Source organism: Colius striatus, chromosome 2 (genome assembly GCF_028858725.1).
Source record: "Colius striatus isolate bColStr4 chromosome 2, bColStr4.1.hap1, whole genome shotgun sequence".
In the NCBI taxonomy this organism is placed as follows: Eukaryota; Metazoa; Chordata; class Aves; order Coliiformes; family Coliidae; genus Colius; species Colius striatus.
The window spans coordinates 71,828,579-71,845,850 of record NC_084760.1 but is presented as its reverse complement, the minus strand read 5'-3'; the positions used below and the strand labels follow the sequence as shown (position 1 = coordinate 71,845,850).

The 17,272-nt window shown below is 40.5% G+C and overlaps 1 protein-coding gene across 1 annotated transcript in view; it reads left to right on the top strand.

The window, feature by feature from the left end:
* GREM2 (gremlin 2, DAN family BMP antagonist) overlaps positions 1-16,923 on the top strand; it is a 40,269-nt gene extending 23,346 nt beyond the window's left edge. The window contains exon 2 of the mRNA XM_061989881.1: positions 13,073-16,923. Coding sequence (XP_061845865.1) covers positions 13,074-13,580 — 507 coding nt within the window. The 5' untranslated portion in view covers position 13,073 and the 3' untranslated portion in view covers positions 13,581-16,923. The remainder of the gene's footprint in view (positions 1-13,072) is intronic.
* Positions 16,924-17,272: the final 349 nt, after the last annotated feature.

Genomic DNA, 17,272 nt, shown 5'->3' with positions numbered 1-17,272 from the left:
CTTCACAATCAGTCATTTGCTGGTCACATTTGGAAATGTTATCTAGTATCTAATGTAGTAGTCATGTCAAAAGGGAAGCTGGCTTGACCACTTGACTTGGGCAGTTCATTACTCTCAATCAAATTAAGCACTGACATGGAACAGTCTGGTATCTTTGTCATTCTATGTAGTATTATGAGGTCATCAAAGATTACCAGAAGTATCATCTCTGTCCTGTAGATTCAAGGAAAGGTTGCCTAAATTAGAGCTGGAGAAGGGGCCTTGGATAGACTTGGAAGAGAAACAGAGCTTGCCACCTCACACTGAAATTTATAGCTAGATATTGGCTAACTCCTTCCAATATACCTCTCTGACCTTTCCAAGAACAGCTTTCTAAAAAGGCCAATTTTTAGATTTTCTTTTACTTATTGTCTACTTCTACTGAGCTTCAAAGTGTGAGTAATGGAAAAAATACTCAAACCTTAACTGTGGTGACACTATGAATGGCTTATGTCCAAACAGTGTAAAAAACCAAGGTCACATTAAGTTAATAAAGAGCTTCTAGGTGCTGTTTATCTTCTGCTTGTGTTTATATAAAGAGAGTCCCCAGTTACTATCAGCCAAAAAAAAAAATTCCCTGAGCCAGTAAGTCCCAAAGTTGGAATCCTTCCCCTCTTTGATGCTGCAAAATGATAAATGCAACTGTTACAAGGCTAGAAATGATCCTGAAATTGCCTGTAGAAAGGGACCTCTGGCATTTTTCTGTATGCGTGTGAGCAGAACAGGTTTGTGATTGCCTCTGTAGTCTTCCTCCCTTTTTCTTCTGTCACAGAGGAAGATTGTCTCTGCTGTTCTTAAGAAATGTATGGACTCATTCCACTCCACATGACACTTATATGATGTATGATTCCTTTCTTTTTTTTTTTTTTTCTGGGTATTAAAACTGTTTCTAGCCACCTCATTCAGAAGACTGAACTTTCAAACCCAAGTTGATTCATCTGTTTATCATGCATCACTCCATTTGTCACTTTCTTTATTTGACTGACAGCTCAGCTCTGAAACTCTGTTCAATTCCACAGTTTCAATCACTGTCAAAGCTGCTAAATGAAGGTCTCATCTTCCAAATAGTGAGGAATGACTTCTTTAACTTCCATTACTAGCTTTGTTTCTGATTTATTAGTCCAATGGCACACTACTGAATCTCATTTCATTCTGTGAAGACAGTCTGAAGAAACTGGCTTATATGTGGTTTTAATTACATGTTTGTTCAGCCTTCTGAGGATGGCAGGAGCTGTGAACAGTAAATGTCAAGTGATCGCCAGGAAGAAAGCTGCTGATTGCAGTGCATCAGTGACAGAACCCTTCTGTGTAGCTGCCACTGCCTTGCCATGTACATACCGATCATATCTGATTTTGATTATAGTCTCTCCTCTGATGATAGTGCTGTCTCAAGTTCTCCTGGAGACAAAGTCTTGGTCAAGTGAAAACATAAGCAATGGTGTAGTCAAGGACAAAGTCAATCTCCCCCGGATTCCAGTCTATTGACTCTTCTTTCTTGCTCATTTGGAGTGAACTGAAATGTTAACTGTCCTCCTTTAAATGAGCGTAAGTTGCTGTATTATGTTGGTCTAGACAGGGGAAGTCAAATTAATTAGCAGAAAGACTGCAAATATGCTGTGTAGGAGGACTTGTCATTAGAATACCTCATCCAGGCTCCTGTGGCTTGGTGTGTGTTGAGAATGATAGTTCTGGTCTTCCCCTCAAAAGAGGAGAAATAGAATAATAATAGGCTTAAATTAGAGACAGAACTATAATTCAGTCATGGGCAAGGAGAGAGGGAGGTAAGTAGAAAGACGTCTGCTCTGCAAAGCCTAAGTCATAAAACATAAAATTCCAGTTTATGCATGGCAACAGACCCTTCTATGATTGAATTACAGCCTTCATATTTATTAATGGGCCAAGTCTATAAACCAGAATACAGACAGATCAAATATTTACATTATTTGGGCAGTGATGAAGGGAGAATCACTGAGCATGGCATGAATCAAAGCCACCAGAGCATAGGTGTGGGACAGCCACATGTTGCCATCAGTGTGAAGTGGGAGGAATGGAGCAGGTTTCCAATATTCAGATGTGAAGTTTCCTGTAGTACAGGTAATCCTGCAGCATTTCTCTAAAAATTCATCTTTTAGTGAAGTGACACACACTGCTAATAATAGTGAGAAAACTTTAGTTTATCCATTCATTTGGTGTATTTTCCAGTATATCCAGAAAGTGATATTGAAATGCTTAGGTATTTAGTAATTTTAATGTTGATATTGCATATCTAATTACAATTTAGTCTGCATTCTGACTTTATAGCCTCTCAGAAGTTCTGTACTTTTGAATGTTGTTGAGCATCAGTGGCTGTGATTTATTTTGATCTGCTAGATAACTATGACACTGGTAAACATTACTACCAGTTTGGAGAGATCAATAAATATGTAGTGAAATAAATTAAAATGACTTTTGTTATCTTACAAAATAGCTGGAAAATAAGGATCAGAATAGTTCCAAACTGAAAAATTTGTATCAATACATCAACTGATGGATGTACTAGGGGAACTGAGAAGTCATGTAACTGAGGATTTGAAGTCCAAATGTCATTTTTGTTTATAGGCTTGCAAAGCACATATACAAGCAACCGTCAGAGCATAGAGTTGCTGTGCTTCTCAGCTTTCACATATTTGAATTCCATTTCAGTTGCATACCTGACTTTTCTCATATGAGTCCTTGAGTGAACAGGCTTCCATTTAGAGGAAAGCCCACAGCTGAGATGTTGAAACAAAAGTAATTAAATGGGGATTCTGATGGACCATTAGTTAATCCGCAAAAAGTAACTGCAAAAGTAAGCCAAGCAAAAGCCTGGTGTTCTTAAGAAAAGAGGAAAACATCTTGTAACTCTCCAAGTAAGTTTGCAAACAAAAGAGATGACAAAACATTACAGGCTCAACCCCAAGGTAATTCCATGCATGGTGTGCTGCAGTGACTCGATGCTGTCTGGCTTCCATCCACATGCAGTGCAAATACGTTTTTTAACTGTTAGGCCAGCTTACACCCTGATCAGGAGAACATATTAAAAACTGAGTGATCCACTCTTCTTTCAAGGTGTCTTGTGTTACATGTGAACATTAGAGCTCATGAACTCTGATTTTCTATGGATGTTTTCAGAGTGCCAGTCTACTAAAGTAACCCAAAATGTCCTAAACTTCCACACCTCCTGTGTGATATTTTTGACTTGTGTTCTCCCTTCCCTGAAATACTTATCATGCCTTCCTGTATGCCCTTAGAGAAAACATAGCACAATGGAATAGGAGTTTCAACAGTGCTTTGCTATCTGACTTGTTTGAAATTTGATCAGTAGATTAAAAAAAGGCAGTTGTGAGGAGCTGTCAGATTGCATGTTGCTTATTAATCAAAGGCAGGGCAAATAAGGATGAGAGAGTTCTCTAGCTTTAGCCTCACCGAGAAAAAGAGACGCTTTACGTAATACTCCTAGTTAGGCGTTTGCATGGCATAGACCTGGTTGTAGCTAAAAGGCTGAATGAGCCTAATACTTGTTTTCTTTGGTCATCAACGTAGGTCTTCTGCACTACATGCCCAGAACTGCTGCATATTTTAGTCAGGAGGACTGATGCTCTGTCAGGCAAATTTATGCAGAGATAAATGCACGTGAGAAACTCCTGAAGTGATAAATCTGTTCCATTTTTAGGACTTTATGAAAATACAGCTGCAGTGGTTCTTGCAAGTGGCATATTAGAAAACAATGGGATAAATAGCAGAAATTTTGTGTGTCTGGGAATTTGCATATTACCTAATAGACTAGCCTGTGGGGTAGTGAGAGAAGAGCAACTCATATTTGAACCATTTGTGTTTCAGCTCTATAAATAGAATGTTGACTTATAAAAATTCACAATAGAAACACTAGACCATCATTAATATTTTACAGTTTTCAAACAGGAATAGGACAACTCGAGCCAAAATGTAGTAACTGAGGATAACATCTGGAATAGAGATCCTGAAAGAATACAAGAATCTGAATCTACCAGAAAACCTGGAAAATTTAAACATTACTTCTCTGTTAAGCTGTTTCTCATATCTAAGATTACATGCCACCTATTGATTTTTAGAAGTAATTACATTTTCCTGACCATTAAAAGAAGCAAGCAAAATTCTTTTGAGCACTTTTATTATGCTTTAATGTATAGATTTTAATTTTCTTCTAGAACAAGTATTATCCAAGTGCTCTCTTCTGGGAATGGTGCAAGTATAGTAACTAATGATCTTCTCACTTATTGTGGACCTAGAAAATGAGCACAATGCTGTGGGAGTATTGCATTGTCTGAAGCTACAAAGCAATAAAGCTCCTAACTTCATCTCTGTCCTATCAGTTCTCAGGGAAACAATATTGGAAATTCTCATACAGAATCATTTTCATATACAAAAGTGTAATGTTTTTAAAGAAGGGTTTGACAAAGGGTAACAAGTCTGGATTGATCAGTGAAAAATAACATGCGTTGGTGCCATGCAGTGCAATTGAAAGATGTTGGAAACTGTCCATTCTTAATTAATTTCTGACCTCCAGTAACTCACTTCCCCTCTGTGCTCAGTTCTGGTCCCATCATATGTTACTCACCAATTTGGTCTACAAACATTTGAAGTTGTGTTGCTTAGTCAGGCACTGGTCTTGGATGAGATTTCTATTCTCTGTTGTAATGCAAACAACAAAAATATAATGGAGATGACTCATTGCAAAATAGTCTTTTGTAGTATCGATTCTCCAGTGAGGAAGCAATGAAATGAGCTATTGTATTTAAATGCTGAACTTTTCCCATTCTTGTGTTGCCTGTCCTCCTTTCCAACAGACTGAGGGATGGTCAAAAAGTGAAGACATTTGCTTAAGCCACTGCTTCCCTTCTTATTTAGTTTTTAGTTTCCCAAGGGCAGAAGTCTGCTGTTTTCTCCTGAATGAAACGCTGCCAAATGGGAGTGTACCAGTTTCCTTCTGCACAGAAGAATAAAGTTAAATGTAGGGTATTATTGCTTGCTGGACAAAATGTTCATGTGCAAACAGAATGGACTTGCCTATTTGGAGCTCTTTATCTCATGCTGAAAGTCTGAGGATCACTGAGAAGGAGAACAAATATCTTTTCAACCTGGTTCACTCTTGCAAAAATACAAACTTTCAGTCCTTTCCAAAAAGGTATTCTCCTTGTATGCAAGGGGTTTTATTTATTCCTGCGACCTCCTGACTGTAACCTTCTCAGATGCCAGGTTGAGAGAAAGAAAACCAACCTCATGGATAGCAGACAAAAATCTGGGTTTATTTTAAGGGTTTTTCCCTCCTCCCACTCCCCCTTTTTTCCCCTGTTACATGTGCTGCCAGTACTGATGACTACGCAGACACTTCTGAGTAGGACATCTCACTCTGCTTTGGACAATTCACATGTGCTCACCAGGCAGACATTTGTCTGTGGTTGCCTGTAAAACCACAAGTTCCTGAAGCTGAAATTGCAACAAAATTGGGAGTTTTAATAAAAACAATATTCCAAAAAGTCTTTGTCCAGTTACCTGTTAATATTCAGAGTTCTGTGTAATCGTGTTGCCCTAAAAATAGCATTGCTGCATTACCAGAACTAATGTGGGAAGACTTACCTTTCAAATTTCTTGCAACTTTTCTTCCTCCTCTTTACTTTACTTTTCCTATGTTAAAATGATAAATGCTGACACAATTGTGGAATCAAGGCTTTGCTACTGATAAATACAAGGCAGTATGAAGGTGATTGCATCTTATTCACTGTATTACCTGACTAACGTTTAGCCTTAAAGGAACCAAAACAACTTGGAGCATGGTTTCTTTCATTATTTTCTTCTAGTTGAGTGATTGCCTTAGCAATTGCATTTATTATATGTGTATGTGTGGTTTTTTGGAAGCATTGTTATTTATCATGGATATGCCTTAGTGAATGTATCTTATCTCGAGCAAAAGTACCAGGACTGACTTCACCAATGCTTCTTTTCCTCTCTCCCTCCTCTGTCTCCATTCTTCTGGAACTCTAGTTCATATCATGGGTATAAAAGATAAAAACTGATGTCTCAGTTAATGAAATCTTCAATGACTGTCCTCACAATTTTCCTGGCTTTAAAAATTAAGAAACTTCTATCAGTTCCTCTGATAGTAACACCACTGAAAGAAAGAAATAAAGTGAAGCACAAGTGTAGAACCTATACAAGATAAGAAAGATTCAGCCTGTGGAGAGCCTAAAACTATAGACCAGTAATACAATATTTAAATCATAATATACTTGTATCTAGTGACAGGACAAGGGGTAATGGAAAGAAGCTGGAACACAAGAGGTTCCATTTAAATGTAAGGAAAAACTACTTTACTGTGAGGGTGATAGAGCCCTGGCACAGGCTGCCCAGGGAGGATATGGAGTCTCCTTGTCTGGAGGTTTTCAAAACCCACTTGGACACATTCCTGTGCCACCTCATCTAGATGGACCTGCTTTAAGCAGAGGGGATTGGACTAGATAATCTTTCAAAGTCCCTCCAACCACTACCATTCTGTGATTCTACTTCCTGGCAGGATGCCAGCACAAAGAGGAGCATTGGGGTAATGTGATCTCTCAGCTGCATTCTGACCTGTTCTAAATGAGCTTGTCTGAAGGTTCTGAAAGAAAGAATGGTTCAATGGTCATAATGGTCATAAACATGAATTTCTGGAGGAAGTAAAGATAGGTATGAAGAAAAACCCATCATTTGAGCTGATTGGGTTTAGTGCCAAAGGTGATTTTACTCTCAAGTTTTATTCATAATTATTTCTATTCTAAAAATAACATATCTGACACATTGTGTATTGTTGGATATGATAGGAGTAATCGGTTGGGTCCTTGATTCCTCTTATATTTTTTTGCACAGACCAGGAATTCTTCTAAACTTCCAGCCTCTTCAGAAAAAAAAAAACAAGATAAATATTTTGGTTGTAGAGTATTTATAGTGAGCACTGAAATTAATATGAAGCAACATCCTCTGAGTTGCTTTCAACTGGCTTTATCTCAGCATCAGCTGTCCCCACCAAGTGTCTTCGTTCTGCGTACTTTGGTTTTGTCTATGATGTACTCCCTTTTTTTCCCATTGAAAATTCAGTGTCTTCTGGAACTGTCTTGTCAAGGAGAAGTTCTAAGTTATGGCATTAAGGGGGAAATACTGTTCCCTCCTGAAGAACGCAGACTGGCATCAGTGAAACTCAACCCCACTTTCCCTGTTAAAAATTGAACAAAAACCTGGGCAGGACAGGATGGTTCCAGAGGTGTCCAGCCTGCAGGCAGACCTTTCCTGTTTCCTTCACAGCTCCCTGGTATCCCTGATGAGCATGCTTGGACTTTTCAGGGGGAGAGGTGTTGGTACACAGGAGAGAGAACGATGGATCTCCTTGGTGGGAGAGAGAGACAAGAATGGAGAGGAGGAAGAGACTCCATCCAAGCCAGCTAACAAGAGTTTGAACAAAATGTTTTCTCCCTCTACCACCTGCTGCTAGGGCTATAATTCAATGAAATGGCTTTCTCTGAAATCACTATAGATGGATCCTAGAGGGCACGAATGGAAAAACTTCTGCTTCTAATAGCATTAATTATTTTTTTTTTAACGGTTATTCCCTTTGGTGTTGTGTACAGTGGTTTGAAAAAGTGATGCTTAGTATTCATAGTATACGGTAACTCTTTGTCTTCCAGTGATTATGTGATTCTGTCATTTTTCTATCTGAAGATATAAATAATTATAATACATTCTATCTGCAGTAAGGGGTTTTCTGGGTTTTTTTTTTAAAGTTTGGTCATCCGCCTTCCCACCTCCTTCATGTTTTATTGATGTGACTGGCCTTTCTTGGCAATTTAATCATGATAATCTATCAATGATATAATAATTTACTAAGAGGCTTTCGGCTTAGCAAAAAGAAAGATATAGTACAGCTGTCAGTTATTGCTGACATTGTTGAGAAACAGGAGCAATACTTTCCAAAGGATACTTTGGAAGAAGTTAGGACCAAATGCCTTCTTTGCACAAAGACGCCTGATTTGTATAGTCTTTATTTTAATATTGTACCATTAGAATCATGCCTGACCATTAATAAATTAAATAAATAGCAGTTTTGGCTTCCTGGTAGAGACTCGGATGTTTCCTGGCTTCCCACATCTATCATTACAGCCAAGTTTTAGTTCTCTGAGAAGTTACTGCCTGGCTTGTCTTCAAGGAACACTTTTGTGTCCCATCTTAAATTCTGACAAATGACGATGTACACTGTGTTCTTACATTAGTATATATACAACTAGTTTATACAGATTATTTTTTTGACTAGGTCTAATATGTTAGTAAATGGAGAGTAAAAAATTTTTTTGTTACAGTGATTCACAGAATCAATTGAATAACTGATCCCTAAGGAGAGCTCTTGTGCCTCTGAAATTTGCAAGATGGAAACTAAAAGAAAGATGCAGGTGGTCAAATGTGACCATGCCACAGCACAATACCTGATTTCACTAGGCCTATAATTCCTGCCGATTGTTGGTAGTGGAGGAGAAATCATTTTCTTCAGCTGTTAATTAAATTAATTTTTTTCAGAAGGAAAATACTCTGAATTTGTTTATCCTTTTCCCAGTCATTGGCTCTTATGGTGCTTTTGATGGGTGTAGTACTGAATCTTTCACATGTATTTACAAACTGAATCCATCCTCCAACTAAACGAAATGAATAGGCTCTCAACTTCCATGGTAAAGCAGGTTTTGCAGGTTTCTCTTTTTTTTTTAAACCATTGGCTGTGACCTTTTTTTTTTCTGAACCCCTGCTGGGAAGGCCTGTTGAAGAGAAGATGATTATGTGACATATCTGTGTCAGAGTGTCAGATGCTTCCAGGAATGTTGATAATGCTGAGTGCTTTGTAGGTGTTTCATTCTAAACCAAATAAGTAGGTCTCACACCTGATTTCCTGAGCAATTACACACAAAATGTCACAGCAGTCTTCCAGTTGCAGCCCTCTCTCCTGTCCACCTGCAACTCTGAAGTAGGCTGATCTACAAAACTGGAATTCCTAGTTAGAAACTGAATCCTGAGCTTAGAATCTGAAGTCATGCCTTTGAAAACCAGAGTAAAACAGTAGCATCATCACTCAGCACAGATGGACACTGCCGTCACCTCTTACCCTGTCTTTCAGACTGTAGCACCCACTTCTGCATTGGGGAACTTCTGTAAAAACGATGGACTTGAATTCTAAGGCCTAATCCAATGCTCCAGTTCCCAGAGAAGTGCCCTAACCACAAAACTATAGGCTATTTTGGGGGTGACACTGCTGCCTTTGCTGCTCCAGAACTGGATTGCTTTCAAGAATGTGTAAGTCATAGGGACAGAAGGTCAGTATGCAGCAGGGAGCCTGCCTTAGTACATATTTTACATTACGCAGTAATTGGATACAAACAAGAAATAAAGCTAAGGGCAGACACAGTGATCCTAGGTCTTCCCTCCTAGCTGAGTGCCTTGATCTCTCTGGACTACAGAGCTAGATCTTGGCGTTCTTGCCTTCTTGGCCTGAGTATCTAGCTCCAGCATGATGGGTTTGATACATTTATAAAGTCATACTTGATGCTGATTTCCTTATCTCAAAGAGATAAAAACTTAACATGTGAAATGTAAAAGTAGCTAGGCATTGTTTGGTGTCCAGTCTAAGGTTATTTTCTGCACCAGTTCATGCACTGGAAAAAAAAGCAGTGGGTGAGACTGGCAACAGCTGGCAATGACACTTGAAGAAGCTGAAAACTGCCACATGGGAGCTTCTACTGGCTCTGCCATGAGGAGCCCCCTAGTGCAGCAGGAATGGTGGGCCCAGGCTGGCATTTGTGCAAGTTTTAGAGGCGTTGGTCTCTCAAGGCAGTTCTCGCTTGCCTGGTCTCAGCCACATGCTGTTCAATTCTGTGTCATCTAAGTAGAAGAGAACTTCCCTATTCTTGCCAGAAGCCAGATTCTTCTCCAGTACATTTTGTGTTTCTTCTCATCCTGCTGTCTGCAGACAGACAGCATTCACCATGTTGCTTTGCATTCAAACTGAGTTTACCAAATGTTCTGTTTTCCCAAGAATACTGAGGTTTTTTCTCTCTTTGCATGTGAGCAGCAAAAATATATGTAGTCTTTGACATGTTGCTGGCACTAGGTGACCTTGTTTGCACTCTTACTTGCTTGAATAGGGAGTTTGTGTGCCAGGGCTTAGAAAGGGGTGATTTGCAGGCTAGTAAGGGACAACACTGTGATTAGAAATTCCATGATCTGACAGGATGCACATCTGACCTGCTAGTGTAAAATAAATTATTATTTTATTATGCAAACAATTTAAGGTACAATTTTTATAAGGATTAATGACAGAAATAGGTGGTACGTTCCTACCTGTCTGTAGAAGTACTTGGTAATGTGTACTGCAGTGTTTGGTTTATAACCTTACAATAGTGGCTTTGATTAATAATGCTTTATTAGTTATAAACATAGACTTACTGAATAAATCCTACTTACTCTGTTGAATGGCTCTCCGTGCCTACATAAAACTATTTCAGTAATTAGAAAGCTACTATAATATTTCTCTATATTGTAGACTTTGAGTTGTTTGCTCTCTGCCAGCTTTCCTGAATTCCTACATATGATTTCTATTTGACCTCATCCTTGACATGAATGGGAAATGGTTTCAGCTTGCGTTTTGTGATGAGACAGGGTGGGTGTGGTAAGACAGCATTTCCCAAAGTTAAGAGCATGGCATGGGGGAAAAAGTGCATCTGTCCTTATGATGTGTCTCTGAAGAGGCACTATCCCTGCTGAAAAGGACCAAACTCCCTCCCTGAAGGACACAATTGCTTTGTGGGCTTGTGTTTCAAGAGAAGAGTACACCTGAGAAGTGTTGACGTAAGGCATCTTGTGGAGAGCTCACTTCTGTATTTTTCTAGAAGATGTTTTCTAGAAGGGTTTTTCTCCCTTTCTGTATAAAACACAAAGCAATGGGAATTAGTTGTTTTATCTACTACTGAAATGCAGCCATCAGTGCAGAATAACATGAGAACAGTTTGAAAGGAAGTGTGGAACACTGTATTCAACTGAAACTAATTACCTGATTAGATTTTGGCCTGGCTGTGTGGGTTGACATCCAATGGTCTTGGCGACAATACGTGTGAGCAACGCCAAGCCTAGTCTCGCTTCATTTAAAGATTCTGGATAAAACTTCTGGACTTATGTGCTGAATGCTAATCAGTGTGAAAATAGGCCACTGATTTAAAGTACCCATGGCTATAGTAGGATTCAGTGGGCAGCTGGCATGGTTGCAAATGAATGAGCTTATTTGGGTGTAAATAGTGGTGTCCATTTAGAGGTGATTCTTTTTCAAACAAGTAGAAATCTAACTCTGCATCAGAACATCCTCTGTTCACAGCTATGACATTAGCACTTTCCTTCAGCAGTTCAAACTTCTCCCCTTAGAAATTCAGTAGAAGACTGACACTGAGATCTTGTAAAGTCAGAAAATCACCTAAAGCGATGTTATCTCACCTAGTCTGCTACAGTAGTTCCTTCTCTTTATCTCCATAGGAGTTAAATTTGTTAGGTCTGCTTGATTAGTGAGAGGTATTTATTATTGCTGTTGTCTTCCTTTGCACTTTTGCAGTAAACACTTTTTGATTTGTTGGTTTATTTGGAAAATGGCATCGTTTATTTTTATGTTAGGAGTACCTATGCAGCATCTCAACAGTCTAGACATATCTGTATTTACTGGTGGGATGATATTTTTTTGTCTTGATATCACTCTGAAGAGAAAATACTTGGAAGACGTTGAAGTTTAGTGGGAAGAGGGAGATGAGTCTTTCATCTGAATTTAAAAATGCAGTCCATTAAGAACAAAGGTGTGCAGAGTACTTTGAGAAAGACTTGAAGGGTCCTTGCCTCCAAACTGGAAGCTTCGGGGCTGCAGTCACTTCTGGCACCAGAGACACTCTTTTCTCCCTTCCCAGGGAGAACTGTCAAATGAGTTGTGGCAGTTCACTGGTGAGCATTGACTTTATGAGAAAATTTAGTACGTCTGTTCTGATATCCTGGAAGCACATTGAGAGACTTTAGTAAAAAGAATTGGACAAGTGGTTGATGAAAGTCCAAGAGCTGGTAAGAGAAGCTCCACAGAACAAGAAATCCTAAGAGAAAACCATAGGAAAAAAATCCTAATTGCCAGCTGGCTAACTTTTTAACTTATCAGTGCTTTACCCTATTCCTTAACATCTAAAATAAATATTGAATTCTCGCCTGTTTACAAACTTTCTTAAACTATTTGCCTAAGAGGCATTGCAATAATGAAGTCCTCAAATTTATGTTTAAGCGTTTCTTCTCATTGGAAGAACAAGTCCCTCAAGTTTTCAGCCAGCCATAAAGGCAACAAATGCAAGCCTTTGGGTGCCGTAAAAGCCCCAATAAACATCAGAAGCAAATTAAAATAATAAAAACACACTTTTGGACACCTCTTGCTACTTCTGTGTGGAATGGGACTGGTCAGAGACTCGGGAGATTGAGAGGCAGATGAGAATTCACCTTGTGCAATCTGATGTTCCCTTCCCCCTGTCCCTGATATAATATATATATCCCCAAGCCAGCTATAACAGTATTGGCAAGACTCCTGAACCTTCACTAGACAGGAGTTTGACCAGCTGTTTGGCCCAGGATTTCTTCAGAGAAGGAAGCCTTTCTGGCTGAAGCTTCTGTAAAATCACTGCTTCAGTGATCAAAGCAGCATTGTCCCTAGGGAGAGGAAAGAGCAGTTGGAGAGCTTGGGGGGGGTGGCAGGGGGAGTGGTGTGACTTTCAGCAGATCCAGGCTACTTCTTGATAAATAATCACCCTGAAGCAGAGCTAATCTCCTAGGAAAAGTGGTGGGACTACAAAGGCAGAAAGACCTCAACTACTTCTAAAAGCATCCACAAAATTCAACTCCATTACAATTCTGTGGTTTGAAAATGTGTCTGTCCTAACAGCTACTTGTGTTGCCGTTGCAGGATGATTTGGAAGTTTGCCTTGTCCGTTTTTCTGACAGCAGCACTGGTTCAAGTAACAGACTCCAGGAAAAACCGTCCTGCAGGCGCCATTCCCTCCCCTTACAAAGACAGCGGCAGCAACCACTCGGAGCGGAGGCAGCAGCTGAATAAGGAGGTGCTGGCCTCCAGCCAGGAGGCCCTCGTGGTCACTGAAAGGAAGTACCTGAAGAGTGACTGGTGCAAAACGCAGCCCCTGCGGCAGACTGTCAGTGAGGAGGGCTGCGTGAGCCGCACCATCATCAACCGCTTTTGCTATGGGCAGTGCAACTCCTTCTACATACCACGGCACGTGAAAAAGGAGGAGGAGTCCTTCCAGTCGTGTGCTTTCTGTAAGCCACACAAGGTCACTTCTTCAACCGTGCAGCTGGAGTGCCCTGAGCTGGACCCACCTTTCCGACTCAAGAAAATTCAGAAGGTCAAGCAGTGCCGGTGCATGTCTGTGAATCTTAATAACTCAGGCAAACTTTGAAAGCAGACATGTAATTACTGCTGCCTCTCCTACTGAGCAGACTGTCCATTTTATTGGTTTATTTCTTCTCCTTTTTGTTTGTTTGCTTTCAGGAGGCATCTCTCCAGCAAGGAATGGCTCCTTGTCGCTTGCCTTACTGGAATAACGCTTTTTAATGGGCTGTGTTAGGCACATCGCCATAAAGTTTAATTATATTTCCAATATAATCTGGCAATTGAACCTTCTGGAGTGGAGCAGGCTCCCAGAAGCTGGGATTGATCATCTAAGTGACCAGTTGGCTGAATCCAGCATTAAATGTTTCCACTGTGTGGAGTAAAGCCGTTTGCCCTACACTCCAGTCCCCTCCACAAGATGAGAAAGCCTTCCCCATGCTTTGGTCCGGAGCTTACTGCTCCCACTTGAAAGTGCTGGGGTGCATCCCAGTACTGGAGGACACAGATGAAGGAGAATAACGAAGAGTAATGTGTGAAAAGCAAGGGAGACTCTCTGATCAGGCTCATCTCCTTGAGACAACTTTAATTGTGCAATGACAAATGGTGCCGGGCTTCTTGTCAGAATGGCAGATAAGAAGTGAGGGGGAGAGAGTGAGGCGCTGGGTCAGCCACCATGACCACAGAGCAGACTGAGGGTGGCTTCTGGTGCTGTTATGGTTAGAGTATATCGAACACGTGGTCTCTGCAGCAGTGTTTATTTTGTAACTTAGCTATGGTAAACAGCTGTTTAAAAGTATTATAGTATTTTTCTTGTGGCAGAATATGCCAGAGATTAAAATTTGTTAAGAGACCCAGTTGCTAGGTCAGCTGACTGGCTTAAAATGGACATGGTTCAACTAGGCTTTTGGTAGGTTTTTGTGTATTACATATGTACATGTTTCTTACTCCAAGGCAGCCAACATTCATTTATAACCTTATATTTATGCCTGCTCAGACTGAGGAAGGTGAGAGGGAAGTAGGAGAGGAGTGGAGAACACTTCAGAGAATGGTGCTTCCCTTAAGGTATAAAAGCACTGTCACACAGAAGATAAAATTTGGTTGTTGCTGGACTGAATACAAAAGCTGCATCAATGTCATCAGGTTCTGGGAATGATGCCTCTCCCAAGGTTGGAAACCATGTTAACATGTTAGTGTTAAAGGATATGCTTATCAGCCAGTGCCGTTGGAATGGGCCTCAGCTGTAGGAGCAGGGAGAGAGTAAATTGTAATTGCCACAGTACTGGTGGTCCATTCAGTTTTTGAGTCCTACGTAATCAGTGTTGGTGAACACTTGCAGTTCATTTTAAATCATATTATATTGTTAATTAGTTGATGGAGTTTAACATGTCCTGTATATCCTGTTTGTTACAGTTCTGACTGTATTAGTCCCAACTGCATTAACCAGCCCTTTCCCCTAAAACAAAGCCCATGCGTGTTAGGTTGTCTGAAGCTTACAAATTAAAAATGACATGCCAGCTCTCTGATGCATGTCTCACAGTTCAGCATTTGCATCTAGTGAAACCAGCTTGCTGTGGGAGCTCTTTCCTGCCAGCCTCTTCACATGCAGCCACCTCAAGGGATTAATGTGTTTAACAGTGTTGCCAGCCAGGGATTCAGTGCCACAGGTCTCTATTATGTGAGACAGGCTCCTCTAAGAGGCTTTCAAAACTGAGCTCCACGAGAGCTCACCAAGCGGTTTATGGGGATTGGCATGGGCAGGATGAGGTTGGTCAGGTTTGTGAGCCCTGTTACGTGAACAACCGTGGCTTTCCTGCTGTGATCTTTCAGTGTGTCAGAAGTGCACAGGGAGACTCCCCACGCAGGGATCACTTTCAGACGCTGTGGCTGCCACATTGCCAGTGTGGTGGCAGCCATCAAGCGGGCACCATCCAGCCTCCACTTGGGAGCATTGATGAGGGTTGTGTGGGGAGGTGGCAATAGCCATTGGCTGCTAAGACTGAAAGTCAGGCCTTTTGGACTAGAGAGAGAAACACACCCTCATCACCTCAATTAAGAAAAAATATGCAAGAACCTTTAAGCTATGCCCTGTCTGGGATTTTCATCATTTTTGCAATATGACTATGCTGCAGCTTAAAGCTCCTTCTAGGAGCTGTGTTTATGTAAAAACTGAGTTGAGCTTGTAATGGTTAAAACTGTATTTAATTCTTGTTTTATAAATGAAAACAAATAATGAAGAAATGCTTTAAGTATATTGTAATTATTTTATAGGTCTACTATTAAATTATAGATTAATTAATAAAGCTACTTTAGGGTTATATGGCATCCAGGTGTACGGACTTTGCTTCAACATCTTGTGTCCAGCTGCTCTCTAATCGATATACTCTCTGGCTTCCTTTTGAACCTATCAGATACTGGTAAATGTTGGCTCACCTTGACAGCTTGGGAAAACCTAGCTACTTCTTCCTTTGTTTCCTATCCCCTTCAGAAGTACCTGTGAGGTAAGAGGGAAGAATAAATTACACTAATCCTATGTTCAGGGATTGATTCTGCATGCAAAAAATTATGGGGTTTTTTTGATTAGCTGAAGACAACCAAAGCTCCACCACTGGCTGAACTGCTGGCATCATTTGTGGTGAGAGAAGTAACTATTACCTTGACCTAAGTGGTTTCGCTTAAAATATAGCTAGATTCTTATGCAGCAGGCATCAAACTACACATAGGGAGGAGAACAAAAAAGTATATGCTAAGATACAGATGATCTTTAATGGTTGCTATCAGTATATTCACTCTTGAGTGAATACAGTATATGTGTCTCCAAAGGCAGGGTAGTGTTTTGTTTTTAAAAATTTTTCTTTCCAACCCAGAGAAAAGATAGTTGCAAAATAATCTCGGAGGAAAACTTTGGTGAAGAAAGGAGTTCTCACACCGAGGAATGAGCCTCCATGTGACCAGAAGAGATGCCTGTCACAGTTCTTGAAAGAAACAGGAGCACTTAGACCACGGCTAGCAAGGGAGGGCTGTGCCCTTTTAATAGCACTGTGTCACCTGCAAGCACCCTTTGTGCTCTTCCTTCCACCTTCTTTTCCACAAATCCTCTCACAGTTCAATGATTTAATGGTGTTGGAGACTTTTTTTTTTTAATAGCTGTTGGCTTTGAGACCCCTTAGCTACTTAAGTAGAACTCACAAGTGCCTCTATCAAGCAGCTGAAAAGGAGCTTGGCCAGACATCTCCTCCAACATCTCTCTCATTTCCACCCATCTCCTAGCTACTCTTCTGCTTTGCAGGTCGCTTCACTGACCAGCACCCACGTGAACCTCTATTTGTGGTACAGCCTTCTTGCTGCCCAACTGCTAAACCAGCATACCAGAGGCATACTATCCAAAAATTCTCCCCTAGAGGAAGCAGTCCAAGAGTGAGGCAAGTCTCTTGGGTCGATGAAAAAACTTTAGGTCTGATAGATTCAGTATTTCTTAAAGTAGAGTGGTGGTGTGGGAGAGGTGAAGGAGCGGAACGGTAAATGGACTACTGTGGAACTATGATGTTGGTAGGGCCCCAATTTAGGGTGAGTAACAAATGAAGTTTCTATGGGCTTAAATTGGAACTGCAGCTGGGAGTAAATGAGAAAATAGTGCTGACTCAACAGGGAGACTTTATCTTCAAAAAGAAAATATCTTTTTAAGGTAATAGGTTTAGCATTGGATGCCTTTACAAGTAGGTTGGATGAATGTTGGGTACAGCACAGGTACAGGTAGGTCAG